General features: G+C 34.9%; 1 protein-coding gene across 5 annotated transcripts in view; it reads right to left on the bottom strand.

Annotated features, from left to right (window-relative positions):
- The window catches only part of LOC114667066 (serine/threonine-protein phosphatase 2A 56 kDa regulatory subunit gamma isoform), a 149,066-nt gene that overhangs the window by 34,566 nt on the left and 98,235 nt on the right, over positions 1-16,265 (bottom strand). For all 5 annotated transcript variants that reach the window (XM_028822188.2, XM_028822189.2, XM_028822191.2 and 2 more), the window contains 6 exons: positions 15,675-15,734; positions 13,569-13,677; positions 8,358-8,411; positions 4,085-4,255; positions 3,210-3,337; positions 325-426 (listed from right to left, as the gene is read on the bottom strand). In XM_028822188.2, the coding sequence (XP_028678021.1) occupies positions 325-426; positions 3,210-3,337; positions 4,085-4,255; positions 8,358-8,411; positions 13,569-13,677; positions 15,675-15,734 (624 nt within the window). The remainder of the gene's footprint in view (positions 1-324; positions 427-3,209; positions 3,338-4,084; positions 4,256-8,357; positions 8,412-13,568; positions 13,678-15,674; positions 15,735-16,265) is intronic.

Below are 16,265 nucleotides of genomic sequence, written 5' to 3'. Positions count from 1 at the left end.
TCTGCACAAATTATTTCTGCTATTATGACTTGCCTTAGTTGTGCTGCTCATGTTGTAAACATTACAAAGTGTGAGTGGGTTTTTGAGGTGTCTTGTATGGTACATATTTGAAGTGTTTAGCCAGCTATAGATCCTTTTGGGAAAAATGTTTTTGAATACTGGTGCTCTAGTATTTCCAACGTCAGAGATAAATTGTTGTCTTGACGGCACTTCCTTGACACAGTATAATACAATAACTGAAAATAATGCTTACAATTCTGAACACTTTAATGATAAGTCTTCATACAAAATGAAAAATCTTACATGCAGCATTCATCCACTTACTTATTCTTTTCTGCTCTAAACTGTTGAGTGCAGTCATCAAACAGTTTCTGATTCATCTCCATAAAGAGTTTCAGTGCATTATAGATCAAGCCATGGATGGTCCTGTAAATTAAAACACTAATGAGAACATAAACTGGATTTAGCAATTCAAGATGTACTAGTTATTATTATGGGATTACAGTTTTACAGTATGAAGCTACACTACTACTACAGAGATAAACTGGAGATGAGCCACATTAGATGAAATAAAATGGATAGTCTAATAAATGCTTTTGGAAAAGAAAAAAAAAAAAAAAATAAAGATGATCATGATATAGCTGAACTACCTAAAACCTCTTCACTACCCATTTCCAATAGGCTGAAATTTTTATACTATTCATAGACTGAAAAGCTCAGCTTCCCTTAACTTATGCCATTCCTTTGTGTACCCTCATGTTTTTTGACATGTTACAAAGTAAATAAAAGAGACAATTAACTTAATTCATCACTGAAGAGGACATATAGCACACAACTGCTTGTTCTACATATATGTCAATTAAAGTATGTTGTATTAGAAGGGGAAATAACAGTTCTACATATATGTCAATTAAAGTATGTTGTATTAGAAGGGGAAATAACAATGAGTAATATGCAGTTTTGGCATTTAGATATGTATATGTGATATGCACATGTTAATGTAAAGGCAAAATGATATAAACGATCCCTGGCAACATTTAAGACCGACATAAGATTATAAAATTACAAGGCTTTTAAAATCTGATTTTTTAAACAATACACACAGCAAGACGTATTACTTATTTACCAGTGGACCTTTGTTGGGCATAATGTCGCTCCATTAAATGATACTATGTACTAGAGGAGGTTGGCAGATGGCACAATTGAGGCCATCTGGAGCTTGAGCATAACCAATTTGACAAAGTTTCAATTGGATTGTGGATTTTATGAGGGGAAAACATCTTCCATACATGTGGATATTTAAAAATTGGTTATGTCACTTATATTTCTCTCAGAAGATTGACTGCTTACAGCTTGCAAGTCAAAACAGAAATGTGCCTTTAGAATGATTCCAGCTCACATGATGGTTCAAACCAAGCCTGGCATATCATGGTGACATATTTAAAGAAAATAAAAATCAGTCCATTTGAAAACATTCCTAATGAGCAGAACAGTTGCATATTTTAAAGTCTTCTCAGTTTACGTCCCCACCTACTTCAAACCAGCGTTTTTTTGTTCTTTTTATGTTGCCATGCAGACGAATATATGGAGCATGAAATACAATTTTGGTCTCTACATTGTAAAGTATATATTGTAGGCACTAGAAAAATCTCTGAGAAGAGCAACTTGGCTCACTTCAGGCCTGCAGTATAGGACACTTGAAGAAAACAGCACTTTTCAGTTGAATCAATTGGAGATTTGAAGAAGAAAGTGTTTAAAATTATGAACAGAATTAGTAGAGTGGATGCAGGCTGTTACTTTACAACATGGGGACACAGAGTGAAACTAGTTATGGGTAAATTTTGCATCAAGATTTTTCCTTACTGTATACACTGTGCCCTTAAAAACAGAAACTGTGATTGCAGATTTTTTTTTTTTTTTTTTGAACAATTTGGACGAGGGCATGTATGAACTTGTCTTCTGTCCAGGGTAAACAATGCCCTGCTTTCTGTATGGTGGGCAGCATTAATTCAGTACATCTAAGAGCCTCTTGGAGTCAGTCTGCAGCAAATACAACCTAAAGGTTTAATAGACAATGACATCAGAGTGAGCTTTGCAATTTCAAAAGTCAAATGATATGCAGAGGCAGATCATTGACATTGTTTTTGGATGTATTTTTATGGGACTGAATTTTAGAGACAAAGTGCATAACCATCTAGGAACAAAAATGTGACTCAAATTCCATTTAAATCTTTTTTTTTTTTTTTTTTTTTTAAATCACAGAAACCTATTTCAGAAATTTCTGTAAATTCCACAAGTTGACTGAATACTCAGTTGTGGTTCACACCATAGACACATTATCCAAAATTTAACACTATGTTAGTCTATGTTACATGAGTCCTTATGTGTGTAAAAAGGTTGTCAACCAGTAAGTGATTCAAATGTGGGGTTTAATATGGGTAGGCTGCCATGAGTTTCATGTAGACCATTAACTTACTATTTTCTTAAGTTAATAAACCTTAATGTTTATTTTTTTATTTAATGCCTTTCCCAGTACACATGCAAAATGTGTTGAACAGTGTTCAGTTCTTAAATACTGATAAACATCCATGTTAGCTAACCATGGTGAGAATAAGAAAAAACATCCTTAGCTGCGTCACATCTAAAGCTCAAAAACAGTCTCAAAAATCCCAGAGGGACACAAATTTGGTCCTACTCTTAAAACAAGGAATAAAAGCATTTTATCAGTTTTCATAAGTTAAGAAACTACATTTTAACTACACCAGGAATTAGGAAAACTCATGAGCTGCCAGAAAATGGTTTTGAGACCTAGATAAGCATGAACATTCTGGTAAAGGATGAGTGATCTTGAAGTGGTGGAGAACAATTAACTTGTAACGATAACAATTTGACAGGGATAGAGTAATATTCATTAAAAGTTTTGTACGTTATGTGATCGTGCCATCTAGGTGGAGAAGCCATTCACCGCCAGCGGAAATTAAAGTGCTGGTAAAGACATAAAATGCAACTTTGCAATAGTGAAAATTTGAGTATGTCACAACCAACCATTTCTCTAATTTTGCACCAAACTTTGAAATGCAGTTGTATACATTTCCCACCACTCTACATGAAGTAATATTAGAGCAAGCTGCATTAACGGCTTAAGTTTGGATGAGCATACATACTACATGTCATAATTTCTTAATTATTTATAATTAATTCCATCTTACTTATTCCAGTGAGTCTTCGAGTTCCGGTATAATGAAGGAAACATGATGGGCAAGATCTTAGCTGCATTGTCACTGATTAAGCTCATGATATATTCATTATTCCAGTAGTACAATGCTCGTTCTGCAACCTTGGGGAGAAGGGAGGAACCATATACTACTTTAAAATTTTTTACACTCCTAAATTAGAACCTATTAAAATAAAATGTTAAAGGAAAACTATTTCTTAAATAAAATTGGATATACTGAATAGCACTGAAACTTCCAGTGGTAATTATGAAAATACCAAATTAAATTAAGTGAAATGAAACAGTGTTCAGACAGTGCTGGCATGTCATGGATACAAATAAACAGAAAACAAAATCAGCCAATATTAAACACATGCTTTTTTTTTTTTTTTTTTTATTTCTGGTGATCCAAGGAAAACAACTGTTGAATATTTTAGTGTTTCTTCAGAAGAAGTTACAAACGGATATTAATCAGCAATACCTTTTTGTATTATGGTATAAAAGGAACAATGCAAAACTATACAAAAGTAGAACAGGAGGAGTGCAAGATTCAGAACTTGTAACAGCAGTTGCTTCTCATGTTTGTTTCAAATGAGTAATATGCAAGAAAGAATGCAAGAGATTGCTTTCTTCATCATTAATCACCAGTTTAACAGCAAGTTTCCATGTAGTTTTTGAGATCTTCATATTAAAAATAAAATAGACAAACATCTCAACTAATATCCAATGACAACAAACTATAAACATAATAGAAGTTGAAGTTATTACTTTATATATTTTTTAACACTGAAGAAACCACTGTGACTTATAAAGTCCAACCATCAAATAATGCATAAATACAGTTCTCTAAGAGGGGCAAGCATTACCAACCTGAAAATGTGGACTTGAGACACACTTTGCCAGTTGTCGAAACAATGGCTCCATGACTTTAACAAACTCTGAAGGCTCTATTACATCGAGAATTTCTTCAAGCTCATTTAAGAACATGACCTCTTTTGGACTATGTGTCTTTGGCCAGTACTTAAGAAGTGCCATAACCACCTAAATACACACAAACATATTAGTTTCTGAATATAAAACATTGTGAACTCATTCTTATTAATGTAGGTTTACAATTATTAAATAATACAATTAAACCCTAATCTATATATTTTTTAAACTTGGATAAAGATACCACCTAAATATACAAAAACAAAATAATAAAAAATATAAATTATGTAAAGACTATGTAGTAGTCTTATTAATTTAAATACTTTTTCATACAAATAATTAGCAATCACAGATAGATACAACACAGAACAAAGACCTAAAAGCAAAACGTATTTGGGTTAGACAATTCCATTATTCCCCAGAGCATGAATGTCTCGCAAAGCTAGATGACAAGAAAACAAGGGAAACTGTGAGACTGCCATATTGTGGTGTCTCATCTTGCTTTTCTTTCCCTGTGCATGCCTGTAATTGTTAACAGTGTATGTTAAAGGAATAAAAGTATGGATGTCAGTGTGCATCTGTACAAAGGAACAGTCAAGAAAATGAAGACATGGCGCAACATTCAGGTGCACTGACAAACTATTTTAAAAGTTGAAGAATTTTTAAATGTTTAAGTGACTAAAGAGTTAATTATCACAATTTGTTTAATAAATAAATTAGTATCTGGAATTACATGTGTTAATAACAAAATGTTATTTAGAGGCAATTTACAGTATCATGTGGTTAAAAACGGAGCCAAATTAGGCTTGTGAGAACTATAACAACTAATTCAAGTGATGAAAAAATTACATCAAATGATAAACTATTGTTAGCTATTGGTTATGAAAGGTTTGTGAATTATTTGAGTTCAAATTTCTTAAAACAAAATTTTTCCACCCAATGGAGATTTGAGATATGGTCTTGTGAAATTGATGAAAAAATATAGCCGTGTCAAATCTGACAAACCTCTCCCCTCACAATATTGGCTGCATCTTGGAAAGTACTGATCTTACATCAAAATAATTTTACAGGGTGTCTCCTTTTTGGTTAAATACGACTTCAAAAGTGATGATGGTGAACATGAGGAGACATGTTTCAGCAAATGAGAGTTTTTTCAAGGTAACTGGAGAAGGAGCAGTTGATAAATAAGTTTTATTTATTTTTAAAATTGTTTTGGAGAGGGTGAAGGAATTTGTATTGTTTGGAGTATGATGCATATAAGATTTCAGGTGGCTGTGATGATTTATTGGCACATTTTCTACTATGTTTTGAGAACAACAGAAAAGATACAAAATGGAAAACTGGCTTAAGTCCAGACCCATCTACTACCTAGTTTCACATATATAATATGCATAGCAACCAAACTCTACTCATACGGCCCACTGATTGAGATGTGAGTAGTGTGCCGCACAGGTATTCGTAACATTTTTGTACGATTTTTTTGTATCTGGTAGCTCAGTGGCTTAAAAAGAATTTTATATACCCTTTATGCACCCTTCAAATAGTCTTTATGCTGCTTTGCACTATTTATTTTGCCCTGGTGTCTATTTCATTAATTGTTCATTTTCATTATAAAGATACAACTTAATGGTGTAAACTGCATAGAAAAAAACAAACTTTTAGAGGGTTAAGAAAATAGAACTATGGAAAAATATGAATAATTCTAAATTTACTGTAATTGTAAATCCCACACTACTGTACTTGTATTTTCTAAATGCAGAAGAACAGAAGAAAAGATCCACTAATTAAACAATGAGATCAAATACAAGTAAAATGACTCAGTAATTGTGAAACTGGTTGGAACAAAACCTGTACTCACAGGGTTCTCCCAGGATTGAGACTGGAAACTACTGCTTTAAAGCAAGATTCCACTGTTAATAACTCCTGTGCACGATAATAATTTATTCCAGATACTCCTAACCTTTACAGAGTTTTTTAAGATGTCACTTGATATTCACCCCTTTAGATATCCCTATACTGATAACATGTTTGAATCCTCTGAACAATTACACATGAAATACAATCTTTCAGTGTTACATTACATTTAGTATGTGCAAGTTAGAAACTCTGCAAAAGCAACCAGTGGAACTTTTGCAGTCTTACATCAATATCTATACCTTCACTGAGGATGAAGATGTTTCTATTATTTCTAGACTTTACCAACTTATCTCTAGGATTGGACCCCCTAAATATCTAAGAAAATGTTTGGACATTTCAATCAGAATGTCAAATAATGAATGTAATTCAGTCATCCACAAGATACATTCATCTTCAGTTTGTTTAGCATGGTGTAATTCAGCTAAAATTGTACATTGAACTCACCTAAAAGTATCCAAAAATTAAACAAGGGCAAGATCATCATGTGCTAACTTTGATAGTGTGTATGTTTTGAGGAATGCCCTACACTCAAATCATACTGGGGAGATAAAAAAGCACACAGGTTTGATAGTGTTGGCTTTTGAATTTTACTTCTGAGGCCTATGTTGGCTGGGATTGGCTCCGGCAGACCCCCGTGACCCTGTGTTCGGATTTAGCGGGTTGGAAAATGGATGGATGGATCTTCTAACAACATTATATAGTGTTAAACCGAAATGGATATTATGCAACTACAAAAAAATGACTGTGATATCCTACACTAACTGTATCGCTTACGCTGACATATGTTCCTTAACTCAGTGAGAAGGCAATGCATTAACTTGAACTGGAAAAAAAAACCCACTTTCCCTGGAAGTGTTTTGCTTTTTTGGAATTTGGTACAAATTCATTAATGCTGCACTAATATAGACATTAAAAAGTCTCTGCTTAACCTTTCCTGATTTTTTTAATACACGAGGAACTACCTTGTATCAGGCTTTCTGTCCTCATAGCTTTGAGAATTTGGGACGGAAACTGTTTAGGTTGAATAATTTAATATTAGTTGGAAATGTTGTATTAATTGATTTTTGACTGTATTTTACTTACTAAAATGTAATATATAAACTCAATACAAAAAAGAAGTTTACCCAAGTGCTATATAATCTTCTGTGCAAAAGGTGAAATTTAAAATAAATGCTTTGAATCCCAAACAATTTGACTTTTGGTAGGTGTACCCAACCTCCCCCCCACGTCATTTCCAACACAACTATAGTAATCCCTCGCTATATCGCGCTTCGCCTTTCGCGGCTTCACTCTATTGCGGATTTTATATGTAAGCATATTTAAATATATATCGCGGATTTTTTGCTGGTTCGCGGATTTCTGCGGACAATGGGCCTTTTAATTTCTGGTACATGCTTCCTCAGTTGGGTTTGCCCAGTTGATTTCATACAAGGGACGCTATTGGCAGATGGCTGAGAAGCTACCCAACTTACTTTTCTTTCTCTCTCGCGCTGACATTCTCTGATCCTGACGTAGGGGGATTGAGCAGGGGGGCTGTTCGCACACCTAGACACGGACGCTCGTCTAAAAATGCTGAAAGGTTATCTTCACGTTGCTCCCTTCTGTGCAGCTGCTTCGTGAAGCGACATGCTGCACGGTGCTTCGCATACTTAAAAGCTCGAAGGTCACGTATTGATTTTTGATTGTTTGTTTTTCTCTGCTCCTGACGGAGGGGGTGTGAGCTGCTGCCTTCAACAGCTTTGTGCCGGTGCTTCGCATACTTAAAAGCCAAACAGCCCTATTGATTTGTTTGTTTTTCTCTCTCTTTCTGACATTCTCTGATCCTGACGCGCACTCCTTTGAAAAGGAAGATATGTTTGCATTCTTTTAATTGTGAGACGGAACTGTCATCTCTGTCTTGTCATGGAGCACAGTTTAAACTTTTGAAAAAGAGACAAATGTTTGTTTGCAGTGTTTGAATAAAGTTCCTGTCTCTCTACAACGTCCTGCGTTTCTGTGCAAATCTGTGACCCAAGCATGACAATATAAAAATAACCATATAAACATATGGTTTCTACGTCGCGGATTTTCACCTTTCGCGGGAGGTTCTGGAACGCAACCCCCGTGATGGAGGAGGGATTACTGTATTACTAACAAAAAAAAATTGCATGTTTAACATAAAGGACAAATTTATGTAAAATTAAAACCTTTGTATGCTAATAAAAACAAAACAAAAAAATAAATTACAAAAGTAATATTTTATATAATGAATGGATGAAAGCAAATATTATAAAGATTAATAATTATAAATACTTACAGGTTCTGTAAGAGTGCTGTCCTTTTCTAGAAACTGAACAACACAATATGCTAGCTAGAAAAGGGGGAAAAATTCAAATATGAAAATACATATTAAAATTAAAAACAAATTAAAAACATTAAAACAAAAAAATAAATAAAAACAAATTAAAAACATTAAACTATAATTTAATGCTAATTTGTACAGTATTTAAAAAAAAAGATATGAGAACCTCTCATGCTTCAAGCTGAATTCAGAATATATTCATGCTCTTTAGGCATGTACACAACATTAGAGAAATCAACTTTGCTCTATTTAGTCTATGCTTAACAACTTGAATTTACTGCACAACTTTGCTCTTTATGAGAGCTGGAGAAATAGTAAATTGAGCACTGGTTGGTTTAAAAAAATAACTACATTCCTCATCCTGCCAAAAATATGACTGATTCAACCTAGACCTACCAGAAAAAATATCATAGTGGGAACCCCATTAACAAATCCTCAAGTAAAAGTTCTTTACAACTAAGGTTTGCAGAAAAACGTCTTTGAACATGCAAGATGTAACGCAATAATTCTATCCTGCCAGCTAAGAGCACCAAGATGAGGCTTTAATGGGAACTTGACCACAAGCTAAACAACTGCAAAAAATATTTCCTGATTTGACAAAACACAAGTTCTGCTTTAATACAAAGGTAATAGAGAGAGCTTGTCATAAATTGCATGATTCCATGGATCCATTCTGTACTGTGTCAACATTATGGAGTAGTGTGGAACAGGCTTTCCCCAAATCATGAGCATGAAATGAACCAGCCAAAAGAAACTGAACTGGACCCTCAGGCTGGAATGAGGATTGATTGTGCATTCATGTGCTATGCTTCATTCATCTTGTTACATGCGTTGGTTATGTCTCCCACAATTGCCCTGAGCATCACGGAGCCAGAAAAGATTGTGAAATAGCTGGAAAAACCCAAGAAAGTTTAAAGGCCATTCCTTTCGATGTGAAACTTTAAACGATAAAGTGCAGGTAAACAACTTTATTAGACAGTATTTAATGAAGAGCAATGTTGTATCAGGGTTTGTTTTGATGACTAATATTACTGAACTACTTCTACATTTTTATATGGTGTTACAGTCATGGTCGAAATTATTGGCACCACTGGAATTTTCCCAAAAAATGCACCATTTCTCCTAGAAAATTGTTGCAATTACAAATGGTTTTGGTATACACGTTTATTTCCTTTATGTGCATTGGAACAACACAAAAAAAACAGAAAAAAAGCCAAATCTGACATCATTTCACACAAAACTCAAAAACCGGGCTGGACAAAATTATGGGCACTCTCAATTTAATATTTGGTTGCATGCCCTTTGGGAAAAAATAACTGAAATCAAGCGCTTCCTATAACCATCAACAAGCTTGTTACACCTCTCAACTGGAATTTCCGACCACTCTTCTTTTGCAAACTGCTCAAGGTCTCTCAGATTTGAAGGGCACCTTCTCCCAACAGCAATTTTGAGATCTCTCCATAAGTGTTCAATCGGATTTAGATCTGGACTCATTGCTGACTACTTCAGAACTCTCCAGCGCTTTGTCTTCAACCATTTCTGGGTGCTTTTAGAGGTATGTTCGGGGTCATTTTCCTGTTGGAACACCCATGACCTCTGACGCAGTTCCAGCTTTGACACTGGGTCCTACATTGCACCCCAATATCTTTTGGTAGTCTTCAGATTTCATGATGCCTTGCACACAGTCAAGGCATCCAGTGCAAGAGGCAGGAAAACATCCCCAAAACATCTTAGAACCTCCACCATGTTTGACTGTAGGTACTGTGTTCTTTTCTTTGTAGGCCTCATTCCATTTTCTGTAAACAGCAGAATGATAAGCTTTACTAAAAAGCTCTACCCTGGTCTCATCTGTCCACAAGACGTTCGCCCAGAAGGATTTTGGCTTCCTCAAGTACATTTTGGCAAACTCCAGTCTGGCTTTTTTATGTTTCTGTGTCAGCAGTGGGGTCCTCCTGGCTCTCCTGCCATAGCATTTCATTTCGTTCAGATGTTGACGGATAGTTCGAGTTGACACTGTTGCACCCTGAGTCTGCAGAACAGCTTGAATATGTTTTGAAGTTGATTGGGGCTGTTTATCCACCATTCGGACTATCCTTCGTTGCAGTCTTTTATCAATTTTTCTCTTCCGTCCACATCCAGGGAGATTAGCTACAGTGCCATGTGTTGTGAACTTCTTGATTATGTTGCGCACAGTGGACAAAGGAACATGATATCTGGAGATGGACTTGTAGCCTTGAGATTGTTGATATTTTTCCAATTTTTGTTCTCAAGTCCTCAGACAATTCTCTGCTCTTCTTTCTGTTCTCCATGCTTAGTGTGGCACACTCAGACACAACAGAAAGGTTGAGTCAACATTTCTCCATTTTAACTGGCTTCAGGTGTGATTGCTATATTGCCAGCACCTGTTTCGTGCCACAGGTGAGTTCAAACGAGCATCATATACTTGAAATAAAACGATTTACCCACAATTTTGAAAAGGTACCTATAATTTTGTCCGGCCCATGTTTGGAGTTCTGTGTGACATGATGTCAGATTTGGCTTTTTATCTGTTTTTTTGTGTTGTTCCAATGCACATAAAGGAAAAAGGGTTATTTTTGGGGCCAATAAGCACAAAACATTTTCTATTTAGATAATGAAAATTAAGAACTTGTATTATGAAAATTCACCTTACGAAGGAATTTTCAGGAACAGATTATCTCTCTATTATAAAAAAAATCCTAGGAGAGAAAGACTAAAGAGAAGATCATGGAAGACACTTAAAAGACCCGCGAGACAAAAGAGACTGGCCACAGAGCGTCTCACAAGGACCTTAAACATGAGACTTTGTGCCAAGAGATTGACCCAGGACCGTCTTGAGGGGACGTAGAACATGAGATTCTTGCAAGGCACGCCCTACTTAAAACCAATATCAAATAAGACCACGGACAGCAAAACATTCAGTCGTGTAAAGGCTTTGAGCACACACAGATCCAGGGCTCTCAGCGCATATAAAGTGTATAAGGACAATATGTTATAGATGAAACGTTGACGACTAAGCGAAGAAGAAAGAGCAGCGAGGAGAAAAGAGAATCAAAAGCATCGTAGAAAAAAAAAATTCAAAAAAGAAAAAGAATAATCTAGGTGCAAATTCAGAAAATAAGGAAAGTAATTATCAGCCCAGAGCAAGTGGAACTGAAAAACAAGCACGTCCAATCGGGCTTAGAATTAAAAGACAAAGTAGAACTTCATAAAGACGCTCAAAAACGTTGCCGCTATACACATGCAGAGCAGGTTAGAGGTTATGAAAGCAGTGGATTATGAAAGGCTATAAAAAAACAAAAAAAAAAACAAAAAAAAAAAAACAAAAACAAAAACGTCACGATACACATGTAGAGAAAGTTAAAGAATATGAAAGCAGGAAAATTAGAACATCATAAAGAGGTTAAAAAACAAGGGGGCCAAACACATGCAGAACAGATTATAGATAATGAAAACAATGGAATTCAAAAGACTAAAACATAGGCGCAAAACACATGCAGAGCAAGATACAGAATATGAAAGCAGAAGAAAACGAAGTGTCAAAACAAAGAAAGTAAACATCACATTAGCACAAACAAAGAGAAATTATTACTCAGAGAAATAACGAAAACGCGAATTGAGATCGAATATATGGACTTAGGTGATATATCAGAAGTATGTAAATATTGTAAGGCTTTGAAGTTTAAGTCAGAGAATTTCAATAACGGAGTTTACAACACATGCATTTATTGGTTACTTTGCAAAAAAAATTAACTGCTGATGATGTAGATCGTTTTGTCTGTGCTGAAATTCCAAACAGAGAAACCTATCCTGAATTATGGTACAAAGTCATTAAACACATGTCTCACAGACCTCATTTAAAAGATTCAGCATGTTGGGACTCGAAAGATTCCAAATATTGTTTTTACCGCAGTTCTGAAATAAAAGTGAAACTAATGAAATAGCAACAATTCAAAGAGAAAAAAATCTTAAAAGTGTGTATCCAGAAAAACAAACACAGGGGTTGGTGAGCGAAGCGAGCAGGAGAGGAGGTAAAGTTCCATAGTCTTCATAAAGTAGGGGAAGCCTGTACTGAAACAGTGTGAGAAATGCTTTCTTGGTCACATATTAGGACTTTTAATACTAATTCTGAATCACCCGAAAGAATACCTAGGTTTTGTCAATGACTAAGTGCATCTTTTATATGGCCACAGTCTATGGGTATTTCCAGAAGGATAATGATCTACATCTCAAAGTATCCTTCATCTCATGCTGGAACCAGAAAAATGGCAGACAAAATATACTCTATGATGCTGCACAATTTCCATATCTCAATCTAATAACGCATCTTTGGATTGTGGTGGAACATGAGGTTCATGGCATGGATGTGTGGTTGAAAAATCTGCATGGACTAAAATCCCTAACGAATGTTTCCATTAAGTTGCTGCATCCATGACTTGAAGAATTCAGAAAGTTAGAGATAAAGATGAATCCCACCCTGTATTGGGTAGATAAATGTATCTAAGATGCCACTGAATGTATATTAAGTATGTCAGAATGCCATTTACATAATTCTTGAATAGACTTTACTCCTCTAAAACCATGTGCTTTGCATATACTGCAGTTGGAGTACAGTATTTATGCATGTTTTGCTTTTTGTCTAATAGTTGCAAACGTCACAGCTTAAAATATGCAAAGCATCTCTGCTAACATTCTCTACATTATTCGACATACAAGTATTTTTCTCATGCATTAAAAAATAGTTTGAGCTCATCTCAGTACTTGTGTTCTTCATTTGTTAAGTAGGCCAAAGCAAAAAAGAAAACCAAATTAAATAAATGTCTGGTAACTTAAATATTTAACACCTGACCCATATGAATTTCAGATGGTTCTAAAAGAAGGTGTAAAACATCAAATTGAGAAAACAAATCAGCATCAAATGTGACAAAATCCATTCTAGAAGCTTAGGAAAAGCAGGCAGCCACCAAACCTATGCAATCTAGAGCAAGACAAGGATAATTTTAATCACTTAAGAAAACTGATACCATTTAAAAAGTTAAAGAATATCAGGAAAGTCCAACTATATAAATATTAAACTTTTATAAATCTGTTTTATCTTTTATGTCATGTCTTACAAACATTAAAATTCCTCTTTAAATGTAAAGGTACCTGTGGATGGTAGACACTAAGTGACTTGACTTTATGCAAAGGCAGCAAAACTTTTAACAGGAAAATTTTGTGCTCTTCTTTTAAAGGTAAGGCAAAACCATTAATAATGCTACAAAAAAAACAGAAAAGAGAATGTAAAGATTTGCTGACCCTCCCAAAAAAAATATCTAAAAACAGTCACTTTAAATTGACAATACAAACAAAGAAACCCTAATGTCAAAACCATTTAAGACAGAAGAGCAGATTCCTTCAGAAATATCAAAAATATTTCTTGTATCTGACTGAATGTAGCTAATATTTTTTCAAAAGGTCACTCAAAAAAAAATGTACAATTTCCTTTAAAAAAAATCTCACACATCAGAGCCTGAAAGACTTAAAATTCATGCATGAATTGGACAACAGCTAAATACCAATGCAGTACATGAAACAATGGTAAAGGTTAACAAGCAGAGTACAAACTATATCAGAGCAAGTTAAATATGTCATTATAAGAAATCCAATATAACAAAAGAAACTTCACAGTGTACAGCTAAAGGCTGCTTAATAATTAACTTTGACAGCAAGTCCACTATGCCTTAACTTTTTTCGTTTCATATACTATATATAGCACATATTTTACAGTTACTAAATACAGTGGAACCTCTGTGTTTTGCAAGACGAGCTAAAATTTTTAATAAATTTTGACTTGATAAACGAGCGACGTCTTGCAATACAAGTAGTATGTATATGCGTTATCTGCTGAGTGTCATGTGATCACTGAGCTGATGGTTCTTCTCTCTCTCTCGCTGCGGGATTGTGGGCAATCGTCTCCTATTCTCCATCTTAGTCGGCGTGCCTCACTCATATAGTCAACATCTGTACGTGCATATACCGTTTACTACAATGTTGTGACTGTGTGCGCGCTGTGACGTGAGAGTCCCCGTCTTGCACCCCAAAACACAAAGCTGAGTCTCAGTACTTTAGCAACACCAGCTTTATTCAGCTTGAAATAGCAACAGCACGGTTATTTATTGTAGCGGGATCTGCCACTCTCCTATACACAGACATAGCAGTCAGACAGGGCCGTGGCCAAGTAATACTGTGCCCTGCGCATTTATAATGTTCCTTGTATCACCCATCGACGGCAGGCTCTTATAGCATGTCTACGATCTTTTCGGATTCGCTTTTACGGCGAAGTGCTACAGCGCTGGAAGACTGCGATTGCTTTGGGACGCTCTTCCGCATGTCGTCCCGTTGGGTGGAATCCCACAAGAGTTTAGAAACTCACTCACACCAGCCATGATCCTTTTCAAAGGTAAAGTGCAGGTTAATTTGTTTTATGTATTTTTACTTCATTTTTTGTATTAATCATTTTTATATGAATAGTTTTGGGTTGTGGAACGAATCATCTGAGATTCCATTATTTCTTATGGGGCAATTTGCTTTGATATACGAGTGCTTTGGACTGCGAGCATGTTTCCGGAATGAATTATGCTTGCAAACCGAGGTTCCACTGTACTAAACATGTATGGGTAACATTTATACAATTTAACAATTATCAACTTTGAAACAAGTTCATTAAGTTACTGTATAAGAAACTTTTTTTCTATTCATATATTGCACATATTTTACAATTACCAAAATCTAAACCTGTATGGGTAAAATGTATAAAACAGTTACTCTGTGTAAAAACAAGGTGCAGATAGGATCAGATTTTTCATATTGTAGTCCACACTATCTTTCTTTTCCATATGACAGCAAACTAAACACATTGACATTTAGGTTTATTCTGACAACCAGCTTTGACCAATATTGTGCAAGGCAATATTTAATTACTGTGTAATTATTTCAAAATTTTCGGCTGTAAAATTCAGAGTTAAAAGATTAACTTCACATTCGCCATGTAATAAATTGTCCAATTAAGTGATACTTGAGTTTTTGACTAACCTCTGCTCTGCTAATTCCTATATAAACAGGAACCTGAATTAAATTTGTGCGAGCCAAATAATTTTGTATTATTTCTTCATTATTCTTGATTAGGTTATTATCTTGAACTCTATAAAGTTGTTTTCTACAAATATATGCAAACCCAATGCTATAAATTTGTTTTTAAAAAAATTACAATACCTTCCCAAAATCTCCAGTAATTCTGCAATCCCATTATGGTGTTCTGTTTCATAAATAAATCTACAAAACAAAAAAATTAATTTCACCTTAGAATATTTGTTAAACGGTTTGTACATAAATGAGGGTTTCAGTGTCTTCCTTTAATTTGCCTTTTTTAAAACCAGAAATTGATCCATCTTCGATTTTCCTAAAAGAATGGGTTTCTTTTCACTGGAAAATTGTGGACGACTAGAAATGACCATTTTACTTATTAGTTAATTCAGCTTAATTTGTAGTAAAATACTACTATTCTAAAAATGCAATGCATGTTAAAAAAAAAGTTCCAAGTTAACAAAGCTGAGGGCAACCTGCAATTTTTATTTTATTTTACTAGAAGCAACTATGCAATTTAAACATGTTTCTCTACGAACAATGATAAAACCAATTAAACGGCAGGAGAGAAGAGTTGAGATATTCTGAGAGTGATCTTCCTGGTACTGTTCAAGGACTAGATCAGTACAGTAATCCCTCGCTATATCGCGCTTTGCCTTTCGCGGCTTCACTCCATCGCGGATTTTATATGTAAGCATATTTAAATATATATCACAGATT

This window comes from Erpetoichthys calabaricus, chromosome 16 (genome assembly GCF_900747795.2).
Source record: "Erpetoichthys calabaricus chromosome 16, fErpCal1.3, whole genome shotgun sequence".
Lineage (NCBI taxonomy): Eukaryota > Metazoa > Chordata > Cladistia > Polypteriformes > Polypteridae > Erpetoichthys > Erpetoichthys calabaricus.
Note: the sequence above shows the minus strand (reverse complement) of the source record. Positions and strands in the feature narration are given on the sequence as shown.